Below are 27,294 nucleotides of genomic sequence, written 5' to 3'. Positions count from 1 at the left end.
AGTGTCCTGAAACGACCACGTTTCGACGATTCCATTTCACCAAAGGGTGAGACGCAGAAGGATGTGCACATTTCCTGAATTTATTTTATTGTTAAATGGAAACATCTCTTCCTTTCATCTTTCTTCCCACCCCTATTTTGTCGAATTAAACTCATCCTAACGCATGCGCAAAAGTGCGAAAGGTTTTAGAATCCATTGGTAAACAATACTTTCTTTTCTGCGCCATTGCTTATAACACAAAATTAAACATTGTTAGTAAATTATTCCAGATTCTGATTCAGAAATACACTTTTTATTTTTCGTTTGTTTAGGGGAATAGATAAAATTTTATTTCAAAATTGAGAAACTTGTCTTCTAATGAATATTTTTGTTTTATTTTCGGGAAAGAAATAACTTTTCTTTTTTTATTATTATTATTTAGAAAATTCTCTTATGCCTTCGTCTTTGTATTGTTCACTCAAGTTTGTAGTGGAATGAAGATCATTATGATCCGTGCAATAGAAGAAAAAGGGCGTATGTTTTCGGGAACATTTCTTTAATGATCACTTTTCACACAAAACAAACACAAACACGAAAGACAAGACATTAATGCGCGCAGCTTTGACAGAACAGCATCTCATCTCATCAGTTACAATCTCAGTGCATCATAGGATGCTTACCTAATCGGGCATCGCCATCTTTTATCCAAAAGAGAAAATAGAATAACTGCTACAAGTCACATTTTGTGATACAATAATTCAGTTTCGAAATATTTTTTATATATATAATTTGCTTAGCAATTTTCATGTTATTTGAAACGGATGACTAAATTTTTTTTCTTAATTTGTTTGAAACTTTATTTTAAATCTATATTTTGTTTTATGTATTGTTTACCGGAAAGAACTGTACCTATTTCATTCCATAATTAATTTACTGATGAACTCATTCAAACTCATTCTTTCCTTAAATAAAGGATGTAAGCAATTGTGATTAGTGCAAAACGAATCGCATTTTCCAAGGTTAACTATCTTTAATATAATCTAAATGTTTTTTGTTTTTTTTTAAAGAATAAGGAAAGCTTTTTGATCGTGTAGAAAACCTTTAAAAATTTTATTTTTAAAGATTATATTTGAATTGCGTGCATTCGTAATTGTGAATATAATTTAACAAAAATTATGCCCTCCAAAAGGAATAAATAATTTTATAATGATTTCCTTATTTCATTTATGTAGCACTAGCCGCTTTTCACAACCTGGTTATTCAGAAATATTGTTTGCATTTGAATTCAATTAAATCTCACAAACATATTTCATGTCCAACATTTCGTTAAAATGCTATTTTTAAACTTAAAATTACCATAGACATTAAAGTAATGTTATTTTAATATACATATATTTCTATTCATTTTGCACATGAATATTTCTAATGGAAGCTACTCCCATGAAATCATAGGGCCACGGCCTACTGGTGATAAGGTCTCAACTTCGGAACCGGAAGATTTCAGGTTCGGGGCCCGATTCCACCGAAAAACCGTCGTATAAGGGAATCTGGTGCACGTTAAATCTGTCGGGATCAAACGTCCTCCCAGTGGTGCAGAGTGGAAGTTTGGAGAGGGGGTGCCAGCTCAGGTTCGTCCTCGTCATCTGACAACTGTTCAAAATTTTGAGGTCCGTGCCAAAATAGCCCTAGCGTAGCTTTAAAATGGGGCGTTAACTAAGCTAAACTAAAACCCATGAAATCATAACGCCATTAAAAGCGTAACTGTTCTGTTCATCCATCTCCTAATTTTCGCGGTATTGTAACTTCATTTTAATTAGTCGTCATGCAAACTATATAGATATTAAAAAGAACCATTCTTCCCTGCCCTTCAATAATGGAAAATAAACACGCGATTAAATATTTAATGAAACAATGAAAACAACGTAATTTTTGATTAGCTAAAATTTTAATTAAAATTTCAAAAAAGCGCTTCTAGATACACATTCCAAAAAATATTCAACGGTCTGGCCATCACAAAAACATTATTTTTTTATAAGTAAAGAAAATGCTTTCTATTTATTTATTTCTATTAAAATCATATATTTAAATGTTGGTATATTAGATGTATATGATTTCAATATTATACATGATAAAAATTATTGTTCGGAATATTTTACGCGATAGACAAACTGTTGGATTTAGAATTACCAAATTATTTACTGCAGTTACTCCTTGGATTTTCGGTGCACACTAAAAAAGTATTTTTCAAAATTTTAAATAAAATTTTGATTAAAAATAAATTGACATTTTTTTCTCATTAACTTTAGATCATATTATTGTACCAAAATTAAACCATTTTTACTCTTTTTTAAAAATTTTAAAAATAAACTTTTTAATAATATCAGCCGTATTTTCATAAAATATTTGTCGATAATTTTAATAAATTCTTCATTGTTTTAATTACTGTCTTTATATTCACTTGCTTGTGGCAATATTAAATACATTTTTTCGTGTTTGTTACCTTTATTATATAATTAAGAAAAAAATTAATAAGATAATAATAGAAAATTAAGCTTAAAAAATCTTTTCGTGTTATTATGTTTCACGCTGCTTAAAAAAAATAATTTTAAAGAAAAGTAAACATAAGACATTTTTTTCATTTTATTATCATTAAGATAAGCAAGACAAGAAATGTTTTCATTAAAATCATTTAGAGATATCCACAACCAAGACAGAGCTTGGTTATAATCATTTAAGCCCATTTCTTGACATTAGGAGAATTTTCAACAAACTAAAACTTGATAAAGAAATTACTCTTTTTTTTAAGAAACAGACACATAAACACAAACACACACACATAGAGAGAGAGAAAAAGAGCATTTTGTCAAACAAATTTCATATTTTTTCAGACAAAAAAAATATTTTTGCTTATTTAATAATTTTAAGCTAATTCTTTTAAAATCTTAATATTTTACTTTTAAGATAATACAAAATTAAATTTTTTAATTAAATGGCAAAATTATTAAACTTTGATTAAAAATTTATTAATTTATCTATATTTATATAAAAGGAAGTATTTATGTGTGAATGCGTATTATGTGTGAATTACTGAACAAACCATTAAATTTGCTGTTATCAAATTTGAAACAGATATGTTTGCAAAATGAGGGTATGCACCTGTTTTAGGTCAAAATATGCACCTCAAAAAATGCTTTTTAATTTTAATTTCTTAAAAATGAACTGAAATTTTGTAGTCTTCCTCCATAACTTTCGAAAATATTTCAACAAAATTTTGACTTTTACAACATTTTTAAACTCAAAAAAATTACATTCTTAATCACACCAATATAAATAACATGCAACTTTAAATTTTGTAAATTCATTGAAAACTTTTGGCAGGATTTTCAATAATAGATTGTAATGCGAATCAAAATCATTTTCCCAGTTTAGTCAGATATTTAATTGAGTGACTTTTTCCATTGCGAAAAATTAAATAAGAAAGATTTTTCTAGTTATCTGTGTAGTAGTTTATATGAAACATTAGAAAGTGAAATTACATTGTTGCAAAAGATAAAGCGCATTTTGAAATAAATTGCACAGACAATTGAATTTTGAATAGCACTATAATGTAATGGAACTCAACTTTATGGAAAAAGAAACTCTTTTGCTCTGAGAATCGTGAACATAAAATTATATTGAAAAGATTGCATTTAAATTAGGCTTAGTAATGTTTAGAATAGGCTTAAGCCATCAGAATAGACTTAAGTAATGTTTTCGTTTAAAATTTACAAGAGCAATCAAGAATTTTCGATTTCCGTTTTTATCAGCAACTGCTTTGTTTTCAATAAATATGATGCATTTATTTTATCGTATGCAATAAAATAAATTAATGATAACCAATATTTTTTCTTCCTATAAAATGGTCCATTTTAACAACATTTAATCAACAATTTGAATTATACGGAATGCATTTGTCATACGGATATGTTACCTAATCAGAAAACACCAAACACTAATGTTAAAAATAAAGAAAAAAAACATTTTTATATAATATATTTGTATATGATAAGATAAATGTACAAATTTTTCATCTTAAAAAGCAAAATATGCACAATAATTTTAGAAGGATGATAAATCCATTATTGTAAAAAAACTGAATTGATAAAATTTTTGCTATAATTCATAATTTTGTTGATTACATAGAATTGCTGCAATCGTTTTAATACGCAAGAAAAATACAAATATCTTTATAAAAGACTTTATATTTTTTTAAGGTTCCTTTTAAAGCTTTTCTTTCATTCAAACGCAAACCGAAAACACTGTTAATCCAAATTATATTACATTGTTGTATGAGATTTATAGCAAAATTTATTTAATCGGATATTTTCCTTTTGACTATTGAGTCAACATCGATTGCATATTAAATTACGTAACAAATAACAGAAAAAAAAGAAAGGAAATTCGATTCCCTACTTTGAAATATTATATCATATTATTTTTAGCTTTATTCATCTACATAGTGTTTCTCAGAACAAGTACATTCGCGATTGAATGCTGGGTACAATGATTTTGACAACATACAATTTACAGAAACTCATTAAGCATATCGAATTAAATTCAGAAAAAAGAAAAGTGTTTAAAAATGAATGAACTTTAGAAAAATATCTATGATAGTATTATTTTAATTTCTTTTCAGTTACTTGTTATTTTGACAGTAGAAAAATAGAAAATAGAAAGAAAAAAAAAAACGTAAAATTTTTAAAATATTGCAGGAAAATTAAATTGGCATCACTGGGAAGTTTACCCTTTTTAAATTTCAAGATAGTCGATAGAGGATTTTTTTGTGCTATGTTGTAGATATTTATCGCGGAAAATTAATTTTTAAAGTTAATTTTTAGCAATTAATTTTTAATAAATAAAATTTTGCTTAAATTTTTATTAATTAAAAATTCAAGAAAAAATTACTGTAGGAAGTACGTTTACACCAAGTTTGATAATTCCAATCTGGTAGTCTAGTATTGTAGAGCGTTGTATTTGATACGTTTTATACAATGGTTTTTAGATTACACAAGTTACAAAATGAATGTCAACCTTACAGCATTGTGATGAAAGGAAATGCTTCCAGAAATCACTATAAAACCATCTGAATATTTAATAATTTATTCATCATAATCTGCTCACTTTCAAATAAAAATAACAAATGTTAAACAAAAAAAAACCTACAAAAAATATCAATTCAATATTTATGGAAGATTTGAAAAAGATTTAAGCTACCAAAAAATAAATATATATATTTTTTTTTTGTCCCTTTCGGCAAAAAGTAAATAACAGAATAATTGTATTGACAATTTAAAAGAAATTCAATCGAGAACTTTACCAAACGATCCACTCAAAATAAAAGAAAACAGCACTAAATAAATTTCAAGTTTTCGTTTTTTTCATCTGAATATTTAATAATGTACTCCAAAATCTATTCATGTTGAAATAAAAACAACAAAAAGTTAAATAAAAAAAACTATAAAAATATCAGTTCAATATATCATTGAATTCAGAAAAATAAATATAATTGATTTTTTTTTTTTTGTACTTTTTGACAAAAATCGGCTGCAAAAAAAATAATAATAAGCAATAGTTGTAATTTAAAAGCAAATAAAGCGAGAACTTTACCAAAAGATCCACTCACAGTAAAAAAAAATAGCATTCATCAAATTTCAAACTTTTATTTAAAACTTTATTTCTCAGTTAAAGAAGAGATATAAAATATCTATATGTTCAAAAGGATTAATTTTAATTAAAAAATATTCTTTAAAGAATATAGAAAACCTTCAAAAGCATAGTCATAAAAGTATTAATGTCACAAAATTTCGTTTACATTTTTAAAAATATAATTTCTGACGAAAATGTTTATTATTTTAATAAAATTAATTATATTTCACAATTATGAATATAAATAATAATCAATCTTACCTTATATGTGAGCACTGCAATTGTAATAAACTTCTCAGAGTTCTCTGTATTTTGAAGCAATTCATTATTCAAATTACAATAAAAAAAAATTCAAGGCTGAAAAAAAAAAACTATTTGAGGCCTAGAATGCACAATCTGAAATTTAGGTATAAAAATTTCGATTTTTTTTTTTTTTTTTTTCCCCAATAACAACTTTACTAACAATTATTTTTTTTACTTGCAGACGTTCATATCTGTCAGATTCCAAACTCTCTTTCACATGCTCGCATAGTTATCAGTCAGTTTTGTAAAAGGATTCATGTTATCAATGACTGCAAAAGTACTCTTTGTTATCAGTCGTAATGATAGTTTTTTTTTCGATGTGTTTTTTCTGATTGGGACTTTAGAATTTGCTATCAATAATTTTCATATAAAAAAAAATTTAAAAAAAAAACTAGACGACATGAAAAATTACTGAATCTTTACAATGAAAATATATATAAAAATAATTAAAATTTGATTAAAAAATAACAAAAGACCTGAATTTGAAATTACATAATTTTTAATGCAATTCAAAGAGATAAAAGATAAAGCATACGTTAATTCTTCCGAATTACTTCTGTTCAGAAAATTGTCATCTTGGCGCAAATTTAATGGATTAACAACTCCTGGAGCAATTGATTTTGCTGTTTATCGATTCGTTCTTATATTGGGGAAAATAAACACCTTTTTTGCAAAACAGTAAATTTCGCAATGAAAATACTGTTGATAAATGTGCGCAAATATAGATAAGAAATCATTTCAATATTATGTGACAAAAGTTTAGGATTGAGAAAGGATAACAAATGTTGCGAATGCATACTTCATCAAACGTATGCTTTTAACTTTAATTTCGCAACCAGCTGCAGGCAATTTAGCTCAATTTATTTTCACGTGACTATTGTTTAACAACTAACGCAAGCTGAAATCAGAAGCTTCCGTGCATTCCGGAGTATTTGATCGTAATGGTAAAAATAGGTTTCTTTGCTTTGCTGTTATCAGGATATAGTAGCTATTTTCTGTTTCTCATTTTCTAATGACAATGAGGAAATATTGTGTTGTTTTTAACAAGGAATTTCTTAGGAATTAATGTAGATGGACTCATTATTTTTCCTCTTCATGATAAAACAAATTTAAGCATGCAGAATGGAAAAAGTTTTTTTTTTTTTTTTTTTTTTTTTTTTTTTTTTTTTTTTTCTTCACAGCTTTGAACATATAAAAAAATTGTCCTGAAATATTTCAATTTCAAGAAAAACTTTATAAATTTTATATGTCCCTTAGTACTTCTACCTGGATAAGCTACTGTTTCAAATAGTTTTCCTTGTTACAATGTTCATCCAACAATTTTCTTCCATTGTTAATGATCAAGGAATAAAGATTATACCTATTTTTTTCTTATTCACTAATTTTTTTAACTGAGTGTCTATTTCTTATTAAGTTGATTTTTTGCAGAAATATGATTTTTTTTTATTTAATATTCTAAATGTATAAAAAAATTCTTTATAAAACCGTTTGAATTGATGTTGTTTTTTTCTATTTTTTTTAAATTACACTAATTTTTATTTACACTTATAAAAAATTTAATGCTATTTTACAACATTTATGGATATTTCCTCAAATTTTGATTTTTGCTAGAATTATTTCACGAAAATTCTCATAAATATAAATTTAATGCATATTTTTTGTTCAAATTTGGTATAACAATTTTTGGATGTATTTTGCAATTTCTGAATTAGATAATAAGTAATCTCAACATTTAAAGACATTCTATAGTTGTTATAATGCTGGAAAAAATTGGAAATTCCGTATTATTTATCAGTAGAATCCCAGTATCTAAATAGCGAATAGAAATGCAAAAACATAATTATTTTAGAGAGTTTTTTTTAAAATTCCTCCCTAACATAGTCACATATTTCAAAGCATATTTTCATTAGAATTTTTGAATTTTTAGATTAAACGTTTAATTTCGGGATTGATGGAACGTTTAATTTCGGCAATGATGGAAAAAAATTGAGTCCTCCCATTATTGTGCAAAGCTGCTCTTACTTGTTGAATTACTGAATTTTGAAGAATATATTACCACTCTTTAAGCCTGAAAATTTCTGACTTTTTTTTTCAGTCTGCGAAATTTTTCTCGATTAATCCTTTGAGTTATTACGTAAATTAAAAAATATATTTTGTATTAACTTCGATGCTGAAGGATTCTAATTTCAGAAGGAACTGTTCCTCTGCAGCCCTATTAGAGAATCATCATGGACTTTAAGTTGTGCATTATATTACTAAAAAATTCGTCCTGTTTGTTTACTGTGAGAAAAATCTCGGAAGTTTAAAGGGAAAATGGCACTTTATGTCACAAATATTCCATAAATCATGGAGCACAGGTAATAAAAAATACAGGCAAGCTGTTCAAAAAAAGTAGCATTTTTAGATATTAATAGTATGAAAGCAATCAATAAATCCATAAATACAAAACAGTTATAGCTCTCAGTGAAAGAGAAAATTATTTCTCATGTGAACAAGCGCTTTCGATTATAAAATCTCTTTTATAGGCTATGACTTCACATGGAAATCTCTAGAAGAATTCCTAGGTCCTCGTCTCTAAAAGTGATAAAACCGAAATTCTTGAAGTTTCGGGAACCTTTATTTTGAATCAAATGGTTGTGAACTTTGTTAGTGCTTATTATAGCCTTCCATCCATACTCCATCCATTATAAATATATATAAAACCGAAACATAATTTTTTTTTTATTTTTTTCATACTCAAAATAGGTAGAACTAATTTGGGAAATTTTTTTAGTATTGCATTTTCCAGAATTTATGCAGTATTTCGGAACTATATTGTACAGTTTTCTAACCCTATAATTATCAACATTACAAAAGTCTTATACTTTATATTTTTTCAATATTGTTAAATATACCGTACAGTATTTTTCTTTTGAATCCTGCAGTTATTATACAATATAGCGTGCTACTTGAGCATAAGTGTTTTTTTTTTTTTTTTTTTTTTTTTAGGATTCTTCTGAAATAAAGTCATAGCTCCCATATAAAGGGGCTAGCTGCCTTTCCGGAGGACATTTATCGGCAATGAACACATGTTAGTGTTTCCCTAACATGAGAGCAAGGTATGATATTTGAGTAACTATTTTATTTATATGAATAATGTTTTTGCTAAGCTTATTTACTCTAAATATGCAATTTCAATAAATACTTGCTGTTGTAAATATTACGTTCCGTAGACGATAACATAAAGAGTAATTTTTAGTCCAGTGCATATGTTACCCAGTGATTAATAAATATTTGAGGATACCATCATCCTATAAACTAAATCGTTGTTTTTGAGTTAGATTAAAATAAATAAAAATAACCACGATATGATCTTGTGATTTCAATCTTTTTACTAACAACCCTTTTTATTTTAACATTAAAAAAAAGAACACATCATTTTTTTAGAATTAAAACAATGTTGACATTCAAAGAATAAATTATGAATAAAAAAATAAATTATTATTATTATTAATTATGACAACTTCAATATTTAACAGCATAGATTTCCTGGAATACTTTACTTATCACTGTGATATTAGTCTTTCGCAGCTCAAAATGAGAATTAGCAATAGCAAAAAAATTAAGTCATATTGAATGCAAACTTAAATAATAATAAACTATCGACTATAAATCGAAAGATTACTGACTGGCCAAGCCTGAATTTTCCTGTAGCATAAACAAAACACTCTTCAACTTCAATCAACTGTTAGAGTGTTGCCACTAATTATAAGTTTTGTTTTTCCTGTTTGTTTTCATTTTAAAACGCTGCATTACATTTTATTTCAACATAGATCTGGCAACCCAGTGTTATTTTGTCAAATTATGCTGTGTTTACATGAAATTGACTAGCGTCTCAATCGCAACGTCTATCCCTATGGGATGGGCGAATCCATCCCAAACCATACTTTCGACAGGTAGGGACGTTGACCGAGAGGGGCAGCAGGGATAAACGTTGTCTTTTAAATGTTGAGTTGTAGCTCAACGCTTATCCCGCTTCAATTGAATCGTTTTCCGCTGGAGTGGAAGGATGCGTTTTCCAAGCAAGGTGTTGACATATTAGCTTAAAATATATTTTTCAGTGACCTTCATCTTATTCAATGGATATTTAATACAAATACCATTTATTTTACCAAAAGCAATATTTCAGACAATTCATTTTCAGGTGGCTTTTACTTGTTTTCTACTGTTTTTTTTTATTATTATTACTAATTCTGTTTTTATACGGTTCTGAATTTCCTGATATTAATGAATCTTGAAATCATTTAAAAGTACTTTTGACCCGACGAATGTTTCCATTAATACATCATCTTCAAAACTGGTAATTTACTGATTTTGAAAAAAATTTAATTGTAATATGATAACATTCCTTTACAGAAAAATTTCTCAATAATATGGAAACATATTTTTCATTTACATCTAACATGTACTATTTCTGCTGTAAGTAAAAAAGATGTGCCTATTATATGATTGTATGGATATAATATCTTTATAGTCTGAGAAAAAAAAATATTCTGCCAATGGTTATATTTTCCTTTACATTCCCAGAACAGTGTATGTCTATTTTTTTATAATTCCTAAATTTCACATTTCTATTTGTCTTAATATGTTACCATGAACGGAAAAAAAAAAATGTATACTGCTATTTTTAAATTTAAAATTTGACATGAGAACATTTCAATTTTGTAATATAAACTAAAATTTGGATTTTTTAAACCATAGATAGTCACAAAAGGCATTGACAAATTGAAGCATCTGAAATATATATACTTTAAATAGAATATGCTTCCTGATATAATCTTTCTGTAGAAGTATTTTCTATAATATGATTAGAATGTTGTTAATTCAGAATATAAACTCAAACAGAATAAATTTGGAATGGATTTAGAATGTGTTCTGATATTTTGCATTTTCTGCAGTCCCAATTTAAAGATATAGCTGACCAATTTTTTTCTGAAGTAAAAATTTCATTCCCAAAACTGTATCATGTTCTCATATCATAAAAACACAATTTAAGACATTATTTGGGAACTTCATATGTTTTACATTTATTTTCCATTAGCCAGTTGCAGTTATATAGTTTCTAAAAATAATTATGCAATGATAAATTCTTTTTAAAAAGAAAAAATCCAAGTAAAATATTGCACACATAGATTCATAGTGTCTCTTTTAGAATGTACTAAGTATTCAAAAATTGATTATTCAAAATCAATTGTAGTATTGGCAATTTGAATCTTGGAACGTTTTTTAACGATAAAATGCGACACATCACATGATTTGTGAGAAGATATACTAGTGTTTAAAATACTTAGGTAAATTTTTCCTTCTTGTCACTTTCTTTACTTTATTGATCCTGAAATTGTAATTATGGTATCTATGTTTTGCAGTTGTAATATTTTTTTTTTTATATTATGCGTTGTTCTCATTCTTAATAAAGTTTACACATTTTGCTTAGCATTTTATATGTAGTTTGTGCATTTAATATGTGTCTATTCATTGCAAAACCCTCTTGATAATGTTAATTCCTTTCATTAAAATTTTACATTGTTAATTAGAGCCAAATATATCAATTCAATAGACAAAAAATTTTTTTCATATTAGTGTTTCAATTTAGTTACATGCTAAATAATTTGCTGTTTTTATTATTTGATTTTTGAAAGTTATATAGTAAAATATTCTACATCCAAAGCATCTCCTATTATGCAATATCAATGTTTGTTGGACTAACTCGGTCAAATATTCATGTATAAATGTTTTTCATTGTTAGTCTTATAAATTATGAGAATTACCTATATAATTCAGTAAAATAAATAACAAATTATAGTTATTTTTTTTAATCACTAACCACTTACCAAAGACATTTTTAGCAGGCATTCAGCTAAGTGTAGCCTTTTGTAACCAATCTGTAAATATTTTTACTATATTCTTTAACACTGTAACATTTCTATATTTTAAGTGAATAAATATTTTTCCTATACCTATAGCACAATTATGAAAATTACATATATAATGCACAATGGTTCCAATGCTAATTGAGAGTACATTATCTATGCTTATCATTCATATTTTGGTTTCCTTAATGATTTCGAAGCAAACCTAATGAAAACAAATATATTATTTTCTTAACTGCCTCACAAAAATGAGCTGTTATGTAAATATTTAAAAACAAGTTTTAATCAAATTACTTTCATTCTGTTTATTTTGCTTCTAGAGTGTCCATCCAACTTTATTTTGTGTTTATTATTTTTTTTATTGTAAAACAATAAAATAAAGAATATAAAATTTCTAAAATAATATATAATATTTCTTCTCATAGAAAAGAACATATTTTTATATAAATACTAATAAAAAAATGGAAATAACTATTTTCATTATATTTTTTTTAATTTGTGTTAAGTTTTTTTTTTCTGCCTCTTATAGTCAAATAGAACAATAAGTTCTTCAAATGATGAAATATATTGTATGCTTTTGAAAAATTCTTTGTTTCTAATAAAACTACAATGCTATATTGTTTAATAATTAGATACAATATACCAATGGAGAAACTAAATTGCATTTGAAATTTTTAAAAAATCTGCCTTGAAAAATTTAGATTCATTTGTATATTAAGTAAAGAAACTATTTCATTTCTTATTCTATATTCAATAAAGATAATAAAAAAAAAAAAGTTGTTTGCTATAGAAAGTTTATAAAATATTATTATTTAAATTTATTAAATTAAAAGTTTCTATAAAATATCCATTAACTATCATCAAATTTATTCAATTCTTGAGAGCTGAAGTTCTACAGATTCACTAGTTTATTTAGCATAATTATAATATATAAACCAAAATACAGTTTGTAACATTTAACCAAATAATAGAATTGCAAGTCATCGTGCACTGAGTTGTTGTCTGTAGTATTTATGTAAATATCTTTGTCTGCATTATCTAACCAATAAAAAAAAACTCATTTATGGTATCACTTGCATATTTTTTTAGTATTATTATATTTAACTATTTTATTTTAATACATTATAAGGATAAAAACGGAATCATTTTTTAATCCACTCCATACCTAACTTGCTTCAACGAACGAATAACGAAACATTTAATTATAAAAAAAAGTGGAACAAATATATTTATATACTAATAATAAAGTTGAATGTGTGTGTTTTGGTGCTCTACAAGCCAAATATTTGACCTACATGTATCAAATGTGACACATAAGTAGAATGGTGGATGTGTGCACCTTGGACCGATTTTTTGGAAATTTTAAATAATATTTTAAGCTGAAATTCGCTGTTTTTCCACAATAATTTCTGAAAATATCACTGCACAAACATAAATTTTACGTTGTTTGAAATTTTTTTAATTATATCAATTGAATTGTAGAACGAATATTTGCTTTTTTAAAAAATATCCCCCCCCCTACATTTAATGTTACATTATTACCCTGAAATCCAAATCGTTTTCATTTTTTTATCATCTAATTAATCGCATGGTTTACGCCTATTATTGAAAATCAAGTAAAGAAGTATTATATTTAATATCTGAGCAATTTATAAAACAAATAGAAAAAGGGAAGTTACAATACCTCAAATTTAGAAGATAGATGAAAGGGTTATTTACATTTTCAACAGCGCCATGATGTCAAGTAACAGTCTCAATCAGAAAAGTTTATGATCACAATACACAGAGTAAATAAGAATATTTAAGTAAGTCAGTTAAAATCACAATTTTAATGCTAAACTATTTGATAGACTCATTGATATGAAGTTATATCTAAACAATTTATCTAAAAACAAATACAACCAATGTTCCTGATGAACAAACTGGTCACCTGATGTGACAAATATGAATATATATACTATGAAATGCATAACAGAATGATGAAACAGACAATAACAAATATGAAAACAATATCTTGTTTCAATATTGCATAGTATTCCCTTGTCCTTTATTAATCCATTTTCTGTTTGTTTCATTACACAATGTTTTCGTAATAAATATGTCTTGCATTTTTATTATATTTAACTTTATTACATACTAAACATTTTACCATTTGTGAGCAATGTCATTTAGATTACATCTCAAAAAACAGTTTGCTTCTGTAGGCTCTTCTAAATTTAGCTTTTAGTTTTCCTTGTTATGATTCAAGTGAACTTGCTAATCATTATTTCTTTTTATCATGATTTCATATTTGGTAAGGATATCTTTGTATTTTATTTGATAAACAGTAAGATGAGAATCTTATTTTGTCATTGTTTTGTTATTAAAATAGTAGAAACTTTAGTAATGTGTAAACTTGCACTATCATTTTAATAAGATAAGCATTAAGATTTAGATGAGAAAAATTTTGACAAATCAAATAAAACCTTTCTCATGATAAGGATTATATATATTATATTTCTTTTTATGACTCTTATAATGAAACCAACCAAGATTTTTCAAATAAATTAATAAGTATTGCAATTATTCACAAAAGGAAGATAACACGATTACTTTATTCCCAAACACTGTAAATACGATTTTATGTCACAGAACAACAATCTGAAAAAAATTACCATGAACACATTTATTTACATTTTATAGCTGTATAAAGCTAACAATCGATACGTTATATTTTTCATCACTCTAAAAACTGCCTAGTTATGACATTAACTTATTAAAGTTTAGTCAAAAAATTTTGTAATACAGTGCTATATATTATTTATTTTCTTTAGTTTTTATTTCATATGTTAATTTGTTTATATTATACTGTTAAACCAATAAGAATTTGATACTTGACTATATTTCTATTTTTCCAAGTGTTATTGCTTAATTCAAAATTCAATATTAGCTCATTATTTAATTGTAGAATTTTCAGGATATTATATTCAATACTCCTAAACATGAAAAAAATAACTGCTGCATGATTTAGCAGGTAAAATTAATTCTTTCCTAACTATAATTATTTTGCTCCAATTTTTACTTTTAAAACTTCATTTTGCCATATTTCAAAAATTTTGTGTAATTAAACTACAGGGTGACCATAAAATAACTTTCCCCATTTCGAGGCATCTACAACTAAATAGAATGAAGCCAAATTCCACTAACCCTCTTTAAAAAAGTTTTCACATGGAAACATATTGGTGCTACTAGAAATAGAACATGTGACATGTTGAACATTCAGGCTTTCTATATTTGTAAAATATATTAGTTCAGTATCACTTCTTTTTCAGTTATTAATTGGAAAATTTAGTAGTTTCATTTTTTAAAAATAAGAGATTTATTCATTTCCTATATTCAGAATGTCAGTAACAGGCTGCAATATTGTGAATATTCTGAACATCTTTTAAAAGACCATTATATTAATCTTTCAAGAATCTTTATATTTTGAAATATACTGAGGAAGCTGCAAGTATGAACATGAAACTCTATATAACATGATTTCTTAATAACTAGAAAAGCAAACCCTAATTTAAATAAAACCAGTATTAAAAAAAACTTATATCCTCCAAATCATTTGCAGGGAGTTACATTTTAATACTTTTATGTAATTGAATATAATCTTATACTTATCATAAGAAAATTGAATTTAAATAGTCCTATGTTTTAAAAAAAAATCACTGTTACAAAAGAACTTAAATTATCAATAAAACATGAATTGAAAATAGTTTTATTTCATGCTTTAAAAAGGTTCATATTTTTACAGCTCATTTAATGAGATTTATCTGTTAAGTAATAAAACACAATTTGTTTTATTTATTGAGAAGAGGAAAATAACTTATGATAATAAAAATTTTAGAAATTTATAATATAGTAAAATAAATCTCAATCAAACATGAATAAAATCAGAATCCTTTTAAGAAAACTGTTTCTTGAATAAAGGCTTGATTTGATATACAATAAATATTACAATATATACCTACTCAACATGCTATGTCTATTATTACACTATGAACCCCGAGTAGGAAATAAACTTTGTGATAAAGTTGTTTTTACAGTAAGCACTTTATAAAATTATTTTTCTAAATTTATGTAAAAGTTGTTTTATTTATTTTTTTAAAAATAAAGATGACCTAGATCATTAAGTTTTGGTTATATGTCTTCTACTCACAAAACGTGTTATTTAAATTCAATAAGTTATTTCATTCCTGTTAGTTTATTACCTTTACAAGAATTTAACATGCATTTACTTAAAACTACAAAGCACAAGAGTAATATAATGACAAAAAAATCAACAAGTATGAAAATGAAATGGTTAATGATTTGCTTTATTTCCATATTACACACTATGAAACTTAAATATCAATATCACATTACCTCTTCATTCACAATGTAATTTAATACATTTCTAAAAATTATATATGATCCGTTTATGAAATGCAACACAAGAACAATTTTGTAAACATTTTCAAAGATAAGAAATAGTGATTTAAAAATAGACATTAATAGAGAGGAAAATTATATCCACATTCACATGCTAAAGTAATGACAACGTATTCCCTCGTGATCAACGAAAAACAATTCAACTGAACCGGGATAAGCGTTGAGCTACAACTCAACATTTAAAAGCCAACGTTTATCCCTGCTGCCCCTCTCGGGCAAACGTACCTACCTGTGAAAAGTACGGTTCATGATGGATTCGCCCATCCCATAGGGATTACGTTGCGATTGAAACGCTAGTGGTGACAGCCGAAAATCCTTTAATCCCCCTCAAACAAACAAACAAAAACTGTTGTTAGGTGTATAGATCAATTGTTCAATTTCTGTCTGTTCCCTTTATTAAAATTCTAATAAGTTTCTATAAGGTTAATCAAGTAAATAATCACATCAAACTCTAGTCTAGTGTTGTGCAATAATAAACTGATTTTAAAATAAAAGGTAAGTTCCCAACCATAACAACAGTGTGCCTGTGTTTGAAAATATCATCACCATATTTATTATATGGTACATCACTCGAAATCTAAGTAATCTGCTTATTTCATATATACGAAAATGTATTTCTCTTTCTTTCCAAATTGATTTTATGTTTATGGCTTATATGGTCAGTTTCTTGTCTACATATTCTTGCATGCACTTTTGGTTTTATAAAGAAGAAAGACTTGATAGAAAATTTATATAATAAGAGTTTATCAAACAAACGTGAAACTTTTTATTTTATTTTTTTCAATTACAGAAAAAAATTGAGTTATCATATTTGGTAACTTATCTTTTTTAAAAAGTGTAGTCTGGCGGTTACGAAGACAGAGATGGTCCACAAATAGCATACAAAGCGAGGATAGGTCATAGACATTCGATATCCATTCCTTTTTTTTTATTTGTTAAGGGCTCTAATACATCCACTTTAGTGAATGGCTTTTAATTCTTTAATGAGATTGTGTGCTACTGCTCAAATATAAAGTCCCATTTATTTATTATATTGTTAATTAAAAGACTATTAAAAAAAGAATAATAAAAAGTTAGAAATATGGGAAACCCTTAATAACAAAATTATCATTTACTTATTATTTTTCATGTATACTTTGCTGATGCAAATAATTAGTAAATTTTTAATGTAACTAAATATAATAATTATTTTTAGAATATCATTTTACATCCATAGTAGTAATTACCTGCTACGTTAATATTTTTTTATAGTTAAGAAGTATCAATAAATCCACAAAAGCATTGTAATCGATGCTTATAAATAATTCAATTTTATTATTTTTGTTTTGATTTAGTTTGTTGCTTATGCTGCTAATTTTCTAGGAGTCTCCAATATTTTGCTGTAGCATATTTGCTCTATATAACTGAATTTGCCTTGCAAAATTATCTTAATCTCTTTAAGTAAACCAATAATACATGATTTCACTATTAGGAATTACTACTGAAAAATATTTATCAGTATTTCATTAACTATAGAGAATCAATAAAATGCTTTTTATACCTCTGTATCTACTGAGAAAATTGTTTAATAATCTCATAATATATATATTGTTAAATTATTAACATTTGAAGATGTACAATTATTACAGCATGTGGAATGTAATAATTTCTTGCAAAGTAAAAATATCTTAATAAAATCAAATTATATTTTGCTCTTCTTTTTTAGAAAATGTATATGTGAAAAGAGTTGAATTACATGGATATTTAATTTGATCTCACAGCCATATTTTGACTTTCTGATATTGTTATACATGAGGTATAAGTTTTCTGTTCTGTAATTCTCCTTGCAATTGATTTTATTAAGTAGAGGAAATATTCAGATCTATCTTCCTTGTTTATTCTTTCTAACAGAGGATTATTTTTTTTAAAAAAAAATGAAATTATATTATTATTAGAAACAAAACAAAAATCAAGCATAAATAATACATATGAATTATGGAATGCTGTTTAATTTCTTGATATCAAATATTTGCTAGATGGGGGCATGATAGTTGCACAATTATGTAATGGATTCCTTTTATATTTATGCTTTCATCTATCTAAATTCTTAGTTGTGTTTTAGTTACTTATTTGTTTTTCTTTTAAAATGCATTTTTTAATTAATTTATAGTTTAAATGATGCTGAGTATTAAATCTTTTTTTCATTTTAGTAATCGTTCATCATAATGTTGCTTTCCCCCTTTCCTTTTCTTTTAATTCTTTTTTAAGAATTTTCGGTTGCATGCAAGCATGTTTATGGCAACCTAAAGATATCATTTTTCTCTATTGATTTTATTCACCCAAAGGTGTCATGTTTCTTAATTGATTATATTCATCAAAGATATCGTGTTTCTTTATTTTATTATATTCACCAAAGATATTGTGTTTCTCTATTGACTACATTCACTAATAGTGTGCAATTAATAAACAAAAACCTAATTTTTTAAAGTAAAATCCTGTTGTTTAATATTATTTTATTCTGTATAATTCTGAAATAAAGGACAAACAATTAGCTGTTGTAATTTAAGTATGCAAAATTAAATATTGATGAAAAAAATTCCATTAAAATCCACAAAAACCTTTAAAAAAAATATGAAACTTGATGTTTCTAAATTTCTTCAACCTCTTAATTTCAAAATGTATGTAAGAACAAATTTTTCAGGATCTTATATTGTTCATTGTGATAACCAGCTTAAGGTATTTAGTTTTTTTATCATTGATTTTACTTGCGTACAGAAACTCATTATGAAGTTGTTTATTCTCTGGATTATTTACAAAATTTTAATTAAATATAAAAACAAATTCTCATTAAAGAACATAATAGAAATAAAAATGTAATATCATTTATTATTTTGGTTTGACAAAATAATTTTTAATAACATTTTTTTACAAAGTGACTGGAGAAAAAAAAAATTCAAACATATTTATTGCTTATAATCAAAGATTTTACATTTTCTTTTTTTTCTCCATAATATATAAATCATTGAAAAAAATGTTTTTTTTTTTTTTTTTTTTAATTATTTCCTAATTTGAACAGTTCCATACTAAAGGAGGATGAAATATCTATAAATATGTTTTGATAGATAATATTGTTGGAGTCGGTGTTTATTTAAAATTTTATATTCTATATATTCTAAATTTTCTATATTATACAAAAATGTGTTCTAATGTAATTTGAAAAATCTTAAATGCCCTCTATATTTTTAAAATAAATATTAATTGATTAAAAAGGAATTACTAAATTATCAAGAATAAATTCATAAAATTTGCACAATGTTTTTATTATTTTAGATACAAATTATTCTAATTGTAACATTTATTTAATTTTTATTTCAATTAAAATAAAATTTGCTCTCTTTATTATATCATGCAAAGAAATCAGATTATTAGTAAGTAATTATAGGCATATATTTTATGATAAAAAATCATTTTTAGTAGAATAAATTACATTTATAAAATAATTGAAAAAAAAAGAATTATTCTGTTGGTGAATGCAAAACAAATTGATTGTTATTAAAAATAACTTTTGTTTTTACCCTCTAAAAGTTAAATAAAAAAAATAGTTTATTATAAAGCTTTCTTAATATCTAAAATTCAAAAAGTAATATTGTTAGTTATTTTGAAAAGAATTTTGATTATAATTTTAGAATTGAAGTTTTTATTATTTTTTTATTTTTAATATTGAATTATTATAATGAATTTACTGTTTGAGCGTTATTTATTGATAATTTAAGTTTTCATATTTAAAATAGCTGCACTAACATTTTCATAAAGCATTCTGATTAGTGAATTCTATTATATATTTTTGTTTAAGACGAGGAAATCATAATGCATAAAAAAAAAATGGGAAAAGGTCATTATGCGTAAAAATGAAATTCTTATTAAATATTTCTTTTCATTTTCCTTTTTATGTTGAAATCTTTATCATGGTATTTTTTTTTATTTAAATTAAGATTTTTTTTTTTTTTTTATCACCACCATGGTACTTTATCTTAAGGTATATAAATAAGCACATATTTCTAGTATATTTCCAGTTCTAAAATGTAAAGGAAGTTAGTTACAATGACTAAAAAATGTGATGCATTTCATTTTTTATTTCAAATTATTTTGAAAATATATTTTTTTTAAAACAAGCTATTAAAGGAAGAAAATGTACAAAAAAATAGCAGATATATTGATAAAAAAATCTTTTAAATAGTGTGTTATTCTAATATGATTATTATTCTGATCAATAAATAGAAATAAATATATGCATACTATATGTACAGTGCAATCATGAAAGAAACTTTCCCGATTTATGAGACCTTAGCAGCCTATCCATTCAACTAATCTAAATGAAATTTTAGATATCTATTGTGGGGATAATTTTAAAACAATAGGATTTCTATACTTACGATTACATAAATTAATATTTAGTTAAAATTGCAATACCCATCCCTCCCTTCGTCTCTCCTGCTCAAATTGATCAGAGCATTTGAAAACCCTAAATGGTGTTGGAATGATGCGTGTGTGACAAAAAGTGGCATTCAATATTGGCAAATAAGAACATTGTAAAGAATCAATGACTGCATAAGGGAGGAGATAAAGGAAAGCGATCTTTATTGAAATTATCATGAGTGTTATGCCTTCCTTCATAGACGAGTACGCATTCATGCAAGGGATTATTGACAACAATGTCGAGCGTATCACATCAAGTGTAATCTGTATGGCTTCATGTTTTATGGCATTTTTTATTCTGACATATGCCTTGGATTTGAAGTGTACACTTTAGATTTCAAATAACTCCAGAACCAGAAATCCATCAAAGTGAGGTTCGGGAGAAGAAGGAAAAAAGAAAAAAAAACCCTGCAAAGTTACTTTATTTATGATATAACTCTCCAAATTGTTATTGCAGCATTTGTAGTGTGGTGACTTGTGTAGGAGTACCATCTTGCATCCATACAATGTGATTAACTACGTTTCGCTGCTACAGTTCTAGAATTATGTAATTCTGTAACGTTGTGTTTATTGTGTAACATTCTGTGCACTTATGATGGAGCACGTTTACATACCTGTTGAAGTAATGTTTTTGAAGAAGTACGGATCGAGAACAAATGTGTTTGCGATGGCGTACCACATAGTCACTTTATTTTCATATATTGGCTCTGATGCCGTATTATGAGCACTTTAGTCAGCATAATGATCGCAGTTTGTGGAGTTTACATCCCCAATGAAGAAGAAATATTCCGCATATCTCTGTAATATCTGCAGTGGCCACCTATTATCTTCATCATATCTAATGAGTAAAGAATATTCGCAAAGTCGATTTGCTGATGTTCGTGCCCAAGTTGTGATATCTGGACGCGTTGGAATCGATTCTGAAACATCCACAGAACAAGGCATAGGAGGTTGAAGACTGCCATTTTCGATACATCCAAATTACGGGCAACATTGCTAACTGTGTTTAATGGACCTATTCTAATCTCATCGCTTTCGCAACAATTTCTGCGGGAATAGATGATCTACCTGATCGCTGACTGCCAGATGTGCATTCTATCAATTACGTTACACCATTTTTACGAAACACGGGCTCCGTCTTAACTTATGATTTCGTCGATTAATTCACACTTCTTTGAGGGCATTTTTCCCGTTCAAATAATAAAGCTTTATCAATTCACCTCGCTGTTTTCCTGCAAGTACCATCGTGTTGGCATGTTCATTCACATCATTGAAGAAGCAGTCTATTCATTCTCCTTATTAAAGATTTTTCTCGTGTCGTATTTTACGGTGTTTTGTAATTGGTACTTAGATTGTTCGTTTCGATGAATTATGCATCTTGCACCAATACACTTATTCTCGTTGTTATCATTGGTTCTTGACTTACACCACCAGTTTTCGCCATATGTGTACTGTTCCAACACCATTTATGGGCCTTTTTTTTAAATGCAATGATCAGTTTGCACAGAGTAAAAATCAGTGTTGCCATTCGAAATTTTTTCACGGTAACAGAAAACTATAGAATTATAGAACTATATTATTTTAAATCCTCACAGTCTTTTACAGAAAGTCTGGTGATGCATACCAATCAAGTAATGTAACTACAAAACATAAAGAATTAAATTAATAAAAAATTGGTATGCAGATTTATCATCTAAAATGTAGATTCGTATCAAATTTTAAACCATATCTGTCCTAGGGTTGATTTCTGTAGGCACTCATTTGCAGAACTCTGAGGGTAAGAATCTGAGTACATTTGGCTTTTAATTCCTTGCCCGCGGTCCCCAGTTTTTCTGAAAGGGCATAAAATCTTTATTGAGATTTTCCAAAAGTTTCGGAAAAACCGCAACTACTGGTTTTTATTATGAAGTTAAAACGTAACATATTTTTACGAATTGTTACTCAGTGCAGCAAATCTCCTACTAAGGAAGTTAATTTTACAGATATCTCTAATAGATGCTGAGTCATTGAACTCTTGCCTTGGTGACAAAATCAAAAGTTTGGCAACTGCTGGAGTTTTGGCAATATATCGATTAGAAGCGAAGATACGGTAATCGTCTAGAACATTCGTTGCTCTCTCACGTAACTGTAAAAAGCCGGGAGACAAAATTGAAATCAGTCAGTGTAAGCAGTAGATGACTCCAGAGACGTGATTATTCGAACGAAACCTACGAGTTCTCACTGAGCACTTTGTTCTCTTACGATTGTTTATTTCCGAATTGCTATTATTTTTGCATACAGTCTTGTTATTTTATTACCTATGTTTTCTGTGTTAACTTTTTTCTTTACAAATTGAATTAAATTTTTCTTTACAATACCTATGAATGGATTTTGGAGATTTTCCATAATAATATTTTGTTGGAATATGAGAAAAGATGGTGAAGTATTCAAATGATATGAATGGGAATTGCGCGAAAGGTGCCGACTTAGCTTCAAAATTTTCTCCTCTTAATTCCTTTTAGTTTCAGCATTCTTATTTTAGTCAGTATGCAGTCGGAAACGTATATCTTTTTTTTAATTAGTTATTTTTATAAAGCACTAAAAAATAATGTACCTCGTTAAAAGTATTCAAAGAATCGTATGATTAAATATAATGAATGTTAAAAATAGTGCTTCAAACAGTTCGATAACGATTATCCCAAGATAATTTTTGCTGATTATTAAATAAAAGCTTTCTGCTGAATTTCACCAAAATGATGCATCAACAAAATTTAAGCTTTAAAAGATATAATTTTAAGTGTATGAGAAATTTGATTTTACATTCTTGTAAATCGCTTGTCCAAGAGCAACCTAGAACAATTAGTTGTGGTGGTGATATAATTCCAAAATCAGCATCAGTTAATCAAACATTAATAGGGAATGGAGGATTCATTGAAGATAAAACACACAAAAAAGCAGCAAGAAAAAAAAAAAAAGACATATTTTCGAAGGTTTCTGTGTTTAATCGAGTCGAGAATGATTGAGAATTCAAAGGTAATAATCATGTTCAGTAATTACATTTTTTTATTATTATTATGTCTAAATACATTAGGTAATTCTCTATATTTGACATTGAGGATCAATTGACTTTTGATTTTTCAATAATTGGTCATTACCAATCAGATTACTTTAACCCTTTAAAGGGCCATTTTTTTCTAGTCATATTATGTTAAAATATTTTTAGGCTTGAAATTAGAATAAGAAAAGGAATTCATTTAACTTATTAGATAAATTTAATTTGATTTATTAATTCATTTGTTTAATTAATAATTAAGTAACAAATCAAGACACATCATTTTGTGTAAGATAAAGAACTGAAGCATCTAAGTTTCTGTCTTCCTAAAAAATTTTGTCAGAACTTATGCCAACCTACATAAATTCATACAAAGGTTGATAAATTTGGTGGAAAGCATACTTCCCACAGCCTTAGAAAGGGTTAATATAATTTTTAAAAAAATTGAAAAAATGTTTCTTTTCAGTTGTTTTAAAATTTGCTTCGTTCTGTTCTAAAAATAGTCGCCTTTCTTCGATACAAATTGGAATGTGAAGAGAGGTAAAATTATAATTTATTTTATAAAAATGTATAATAATATTGATGTACGTTTTTTTTTTTTTTTTTTTTTTTTTTTTTTCCCAGCTGATTTCTGAAGATGACATTTTACAAATGGAGAAGAACTATATGCTCAGCGTATGCAAATAAAAGGAATGTGCTATTTCAAAATAAACTCTATTTTGACTTCAACTTCGTTCTAGATTGAGAGAAAAGGCATTAGAAAATGGGAATAGTGATTAGTGATGTGCCTGCTGAAACATTTAATGCTGATATAAAAATCGAAGATAACAATCGATTAGACGAGAAACGTTTTAACTGTGAAATTTGTGGCATGGCATTTGCTCTGAAGTGTAATTTCAAGCGACATATCCGTTTTCACACAAAATCAAAGAAGAAACCTTATTCTTGTGATATTTGCTGTAAAATATTTTCTTCAGAATGCCAATTAAATGAACATTCTTGCGTTAATACAGATGAAAAACCTTATTGTTGTGATATATGCCATAAAAAGTTTTCTCAGAAAAAATGTCTAATTGTACATTGTCGAACTCATACAAGTGAAAAACCTTATGCTTGTGATATATGCGGTACAGCATTTTATCAGGCAGGTCATTTAAAGGAGCATTTGCGTATTCATACAAACGAAAAACCTTATTCTTGTGATATATGCGGTAAAGCATTCTCTAAGAAAGGTAATTTAAATTATCATTTACGTATTCACAAAGATGAGAAACCCTACCATTGTGCAGTATGCAATAAAGCGTTTTCTCTCAATGCTACTTTGAAGAAACATTATCGTTCTCATACAAATGAAAAACCGTATTCTTGTGATCTGTGCAATCAAGAATTTTTACAGAAAAGCAGTTTAAATCGTCATTATCGTACTCATACAAGTGAAAAACCTTATTCTTGTGATATATGCAATAAAAAATATTCACAGAAAAGTCATTTAAATTCACATTTGCTGGTTCACACAAACGAAAAACCTTATTCATGTGATATTTGCAGCAAAGCATTCTCTAATAAAAGTAATTTAAATCATCATTTACGTATTCATATAGATGAGACACCCTACGCTTGCATGATATGCAAAGAAATATTTTCTGACAAAGCTTCTTTAAAGGAACATCATCGTTCTCATACAAACGGAAAACCTTATTCTTGTGATCTGTGCACTCAAGGATTTTTCCTGAAAAGTAGTTTAAAGCGGCATTATTATATTCATATGAGTGAAAAGCCTTATTCTTGTGATATTTGCAATAAAAAATTTACTCAAAAAGGTCATTTCAACTTACATTTGCGTACACACACAAATGAAAAACCTTATTCGTGTGATGTATGCGGTAAAGGGTTTTTCCAGAAATGCATTTTAAAAAGACATTATTATATTCATGCGAGTGAAAAACCGTATTCTTGTCATATATGCAATAAGAAATGTACTCAGAAAGGTCACTTAAATCTACATTTGCGTACACACACAAATGAAAAACCTTATTCTTGTGATATATGCAATAAAAATTTTTCTCTGAAGTTTAATTTGAATAAACATTTGCGCACTCATACAAAAGAAAAACAACCTTCTCATACAGTTGATTTAAATAATGGTATTGTGCTCATATAAATGAAAAACATCACTCTTGTGATGTATGCAGCATAAAAATATTCTCAGAAGCAATTTTTAAGTTAACTTACATTTCTGATTGAAAGAAAAGTAAACCTTATTCTTAAAGATATTTGTGATGAAATAAATAATTTAAAATCTCAAAAGATCATTTTTAATTTTGTATTATCATCTTATCTATGGAAAGAAATAAAGTAAAAATCATTTTGTCTATAATTATATAAAACCTTTCTTGAAGAAAGTAAAGCCTTGAAAGGATTGTTTTGCAATTTATTTGGCTATGCATTGTCTCAAACAGATTATTTGTGTGTAAAATAATTTTGTATCTAATATATTATTGTAATTATTTGTATATGCTTATCCTTATTATGTGCATTATGCCATTCTGTGTCAAAAATAATCATAATCGACGTTCTCTTATTCATCAAAATGTAGTATCTTGTCTTTGTGATATATGTAATAAATAATTTCTCCTTGAAGCTGTGTTTGCACGTTGATCTCCTCTCGGGCGCCATTCAAGACGATGCATTATTTTGGCGTTCCTTAATTTTTGTATATAATAATAATTTTTTAAAAAAATCTACAGAATAGTAAAAAATTGTAGGTTAATTTTTCGTTTAAAAAATTAATTGCAGTATAATATTTTTTTTTTTTTCGTTTAAAAATCTAATTCCATTATTATATTTTTTTACTTAAAAGAAGAGGATCATTTGCCCTCATGTTCAGTGAAATATAATGTATCCTTTTTATTACAAATTACAGTATCTAAGAAGTCGACGGCGCTGTCTGTATTCATTTTCATTGTATTTATTATGTACTCTTTCTTATACATTGTTCTCTTCTGTAAATACCTCGTGCAATAAAGTATGAGTGCGAGAGTTCTCGAATTTTTCTTTAATCAGGAATGCAGTGTAAGTCAGCTGCAAGCATTGAGTTCCGCTGCATGAATTACTGCTGCTTTTCTGAGTATAGAGAATAAATTTAAATTTACAAACTCATTCATGCAAAAAAAAAAAAAAAAAAAAAACTTTATTAGTATGACATACTTTATTTATATAAGTAAGATATATTTATTTTATTCAGATATCTTAACCCTTTAAAGGACCATTTTTTTTCTAGTCATATTATGTTAAAATATTTTTAGGCTTGATATTAGAATAAGAAAAGACATTCATTTACTTATTAGAAAAATTTAATTTGATTAATTAATTCATTTGGTTAATCAATAATTAAGTAACAAATCAAGACACATCATTTTGTCTGAGATAAAGAACTGAAGCATCTAAGTTTCTGACTTACTAAAAAAATTT

The 27,294-nt window shown here is 26.5% G+C and overlaps 2 protein-coding genes across 8 annotated transcripts in view; one reads left to right on the top strand and one right to left on the bottom strand.

Annotated features, from left to right (window-relative positions):
• The window catches only part of LOC129962724 (medium-chain acyl-CoA ligase ACSF2, mitochondrial-like), a 56,446-nt gene extending 49,550 nt beyond the window's left edge, over window positions 1–6,896 (bottom strand). Inside the window, exons 1-2 of one of the 4 annotated variants that reach the window (XM_056076674.1) lie at window positions 6,767–6,896; window positions 5,926–6,021 (exon numbers count right to left, since the gene is read on the bottom strand). In XM_056076674.1, coding sequence (XP_055932649.1) covers window positions 5,926–5,990 — 65 coding nt within the window. In that variant the 5' untranslated portion in view covers window positions 5,991–6,021; window positions 6,767–6,896. The other 3 variants (XM_056076671.1, XM_056076673.1, XM_056076672.1) reach the window with 3 other exon arrangements.
• On the top strand, window positions 6,822–26,849 carry LOC129962725 (zinc finger protein OZF-like). Of its 4 annotated transcripts, none has more exons than XM_056076678.1 (3): window positions 6,822–6,911; window positions 8,956–9,065; window positions 24,448–26,849. In XM_056076678.1, the coding sequence occupies exon 3, from the start codon at window positions 24,587–24,589 to the stop codon at window positions 25,982–25,984; it is 1,398 nt and encodes a 465-aa protein (XP_055932653.1). In that variant the 5' UTR covers window positions 6,822–6,911; window positions 8,956–9,065; window positions 24,448–24,586; the 3' UTR covers window positions 25,985–26,849. The 4 variants fall into 4 exon arrangements, with proteins under 4 accessions (XP_055932653.1, XP_055932651.1, XP_055932650.1 ...); XM_056076676.1 differs by lacking the exons at window positions 6,822–6,911; window positions 8,956–9,065 and adding exons at window positions 16,280–16,832; window positions 18,043–18,132; XM_056076675.1 differs by lacking the exons at window positions 6,822–6,911; window positions 8,956–9,065 and adding an exon at window positions 16,280–16,832.
• Window positions 26,850–27,294: the final 445 nt, after the last annotated feature.

The sequence above is a fragment of the Argiope bruennichi genome, chromosome 3 (assembly GCF_947563725.1).
Source record: "Argiope bruennichi chromosome 3, qqArgBrue1.1, whole genome shotgun sequence".
Classification (NCBI taxonomy): Eukaryota; Metazoa; Arthropoda; class Arachnida; order Araneae; family Araneidae; genus Argiope; species Argiope bruennichi.
This window is presented reverse-complemented; position numbering and strand designations above follow the sequence as displayed.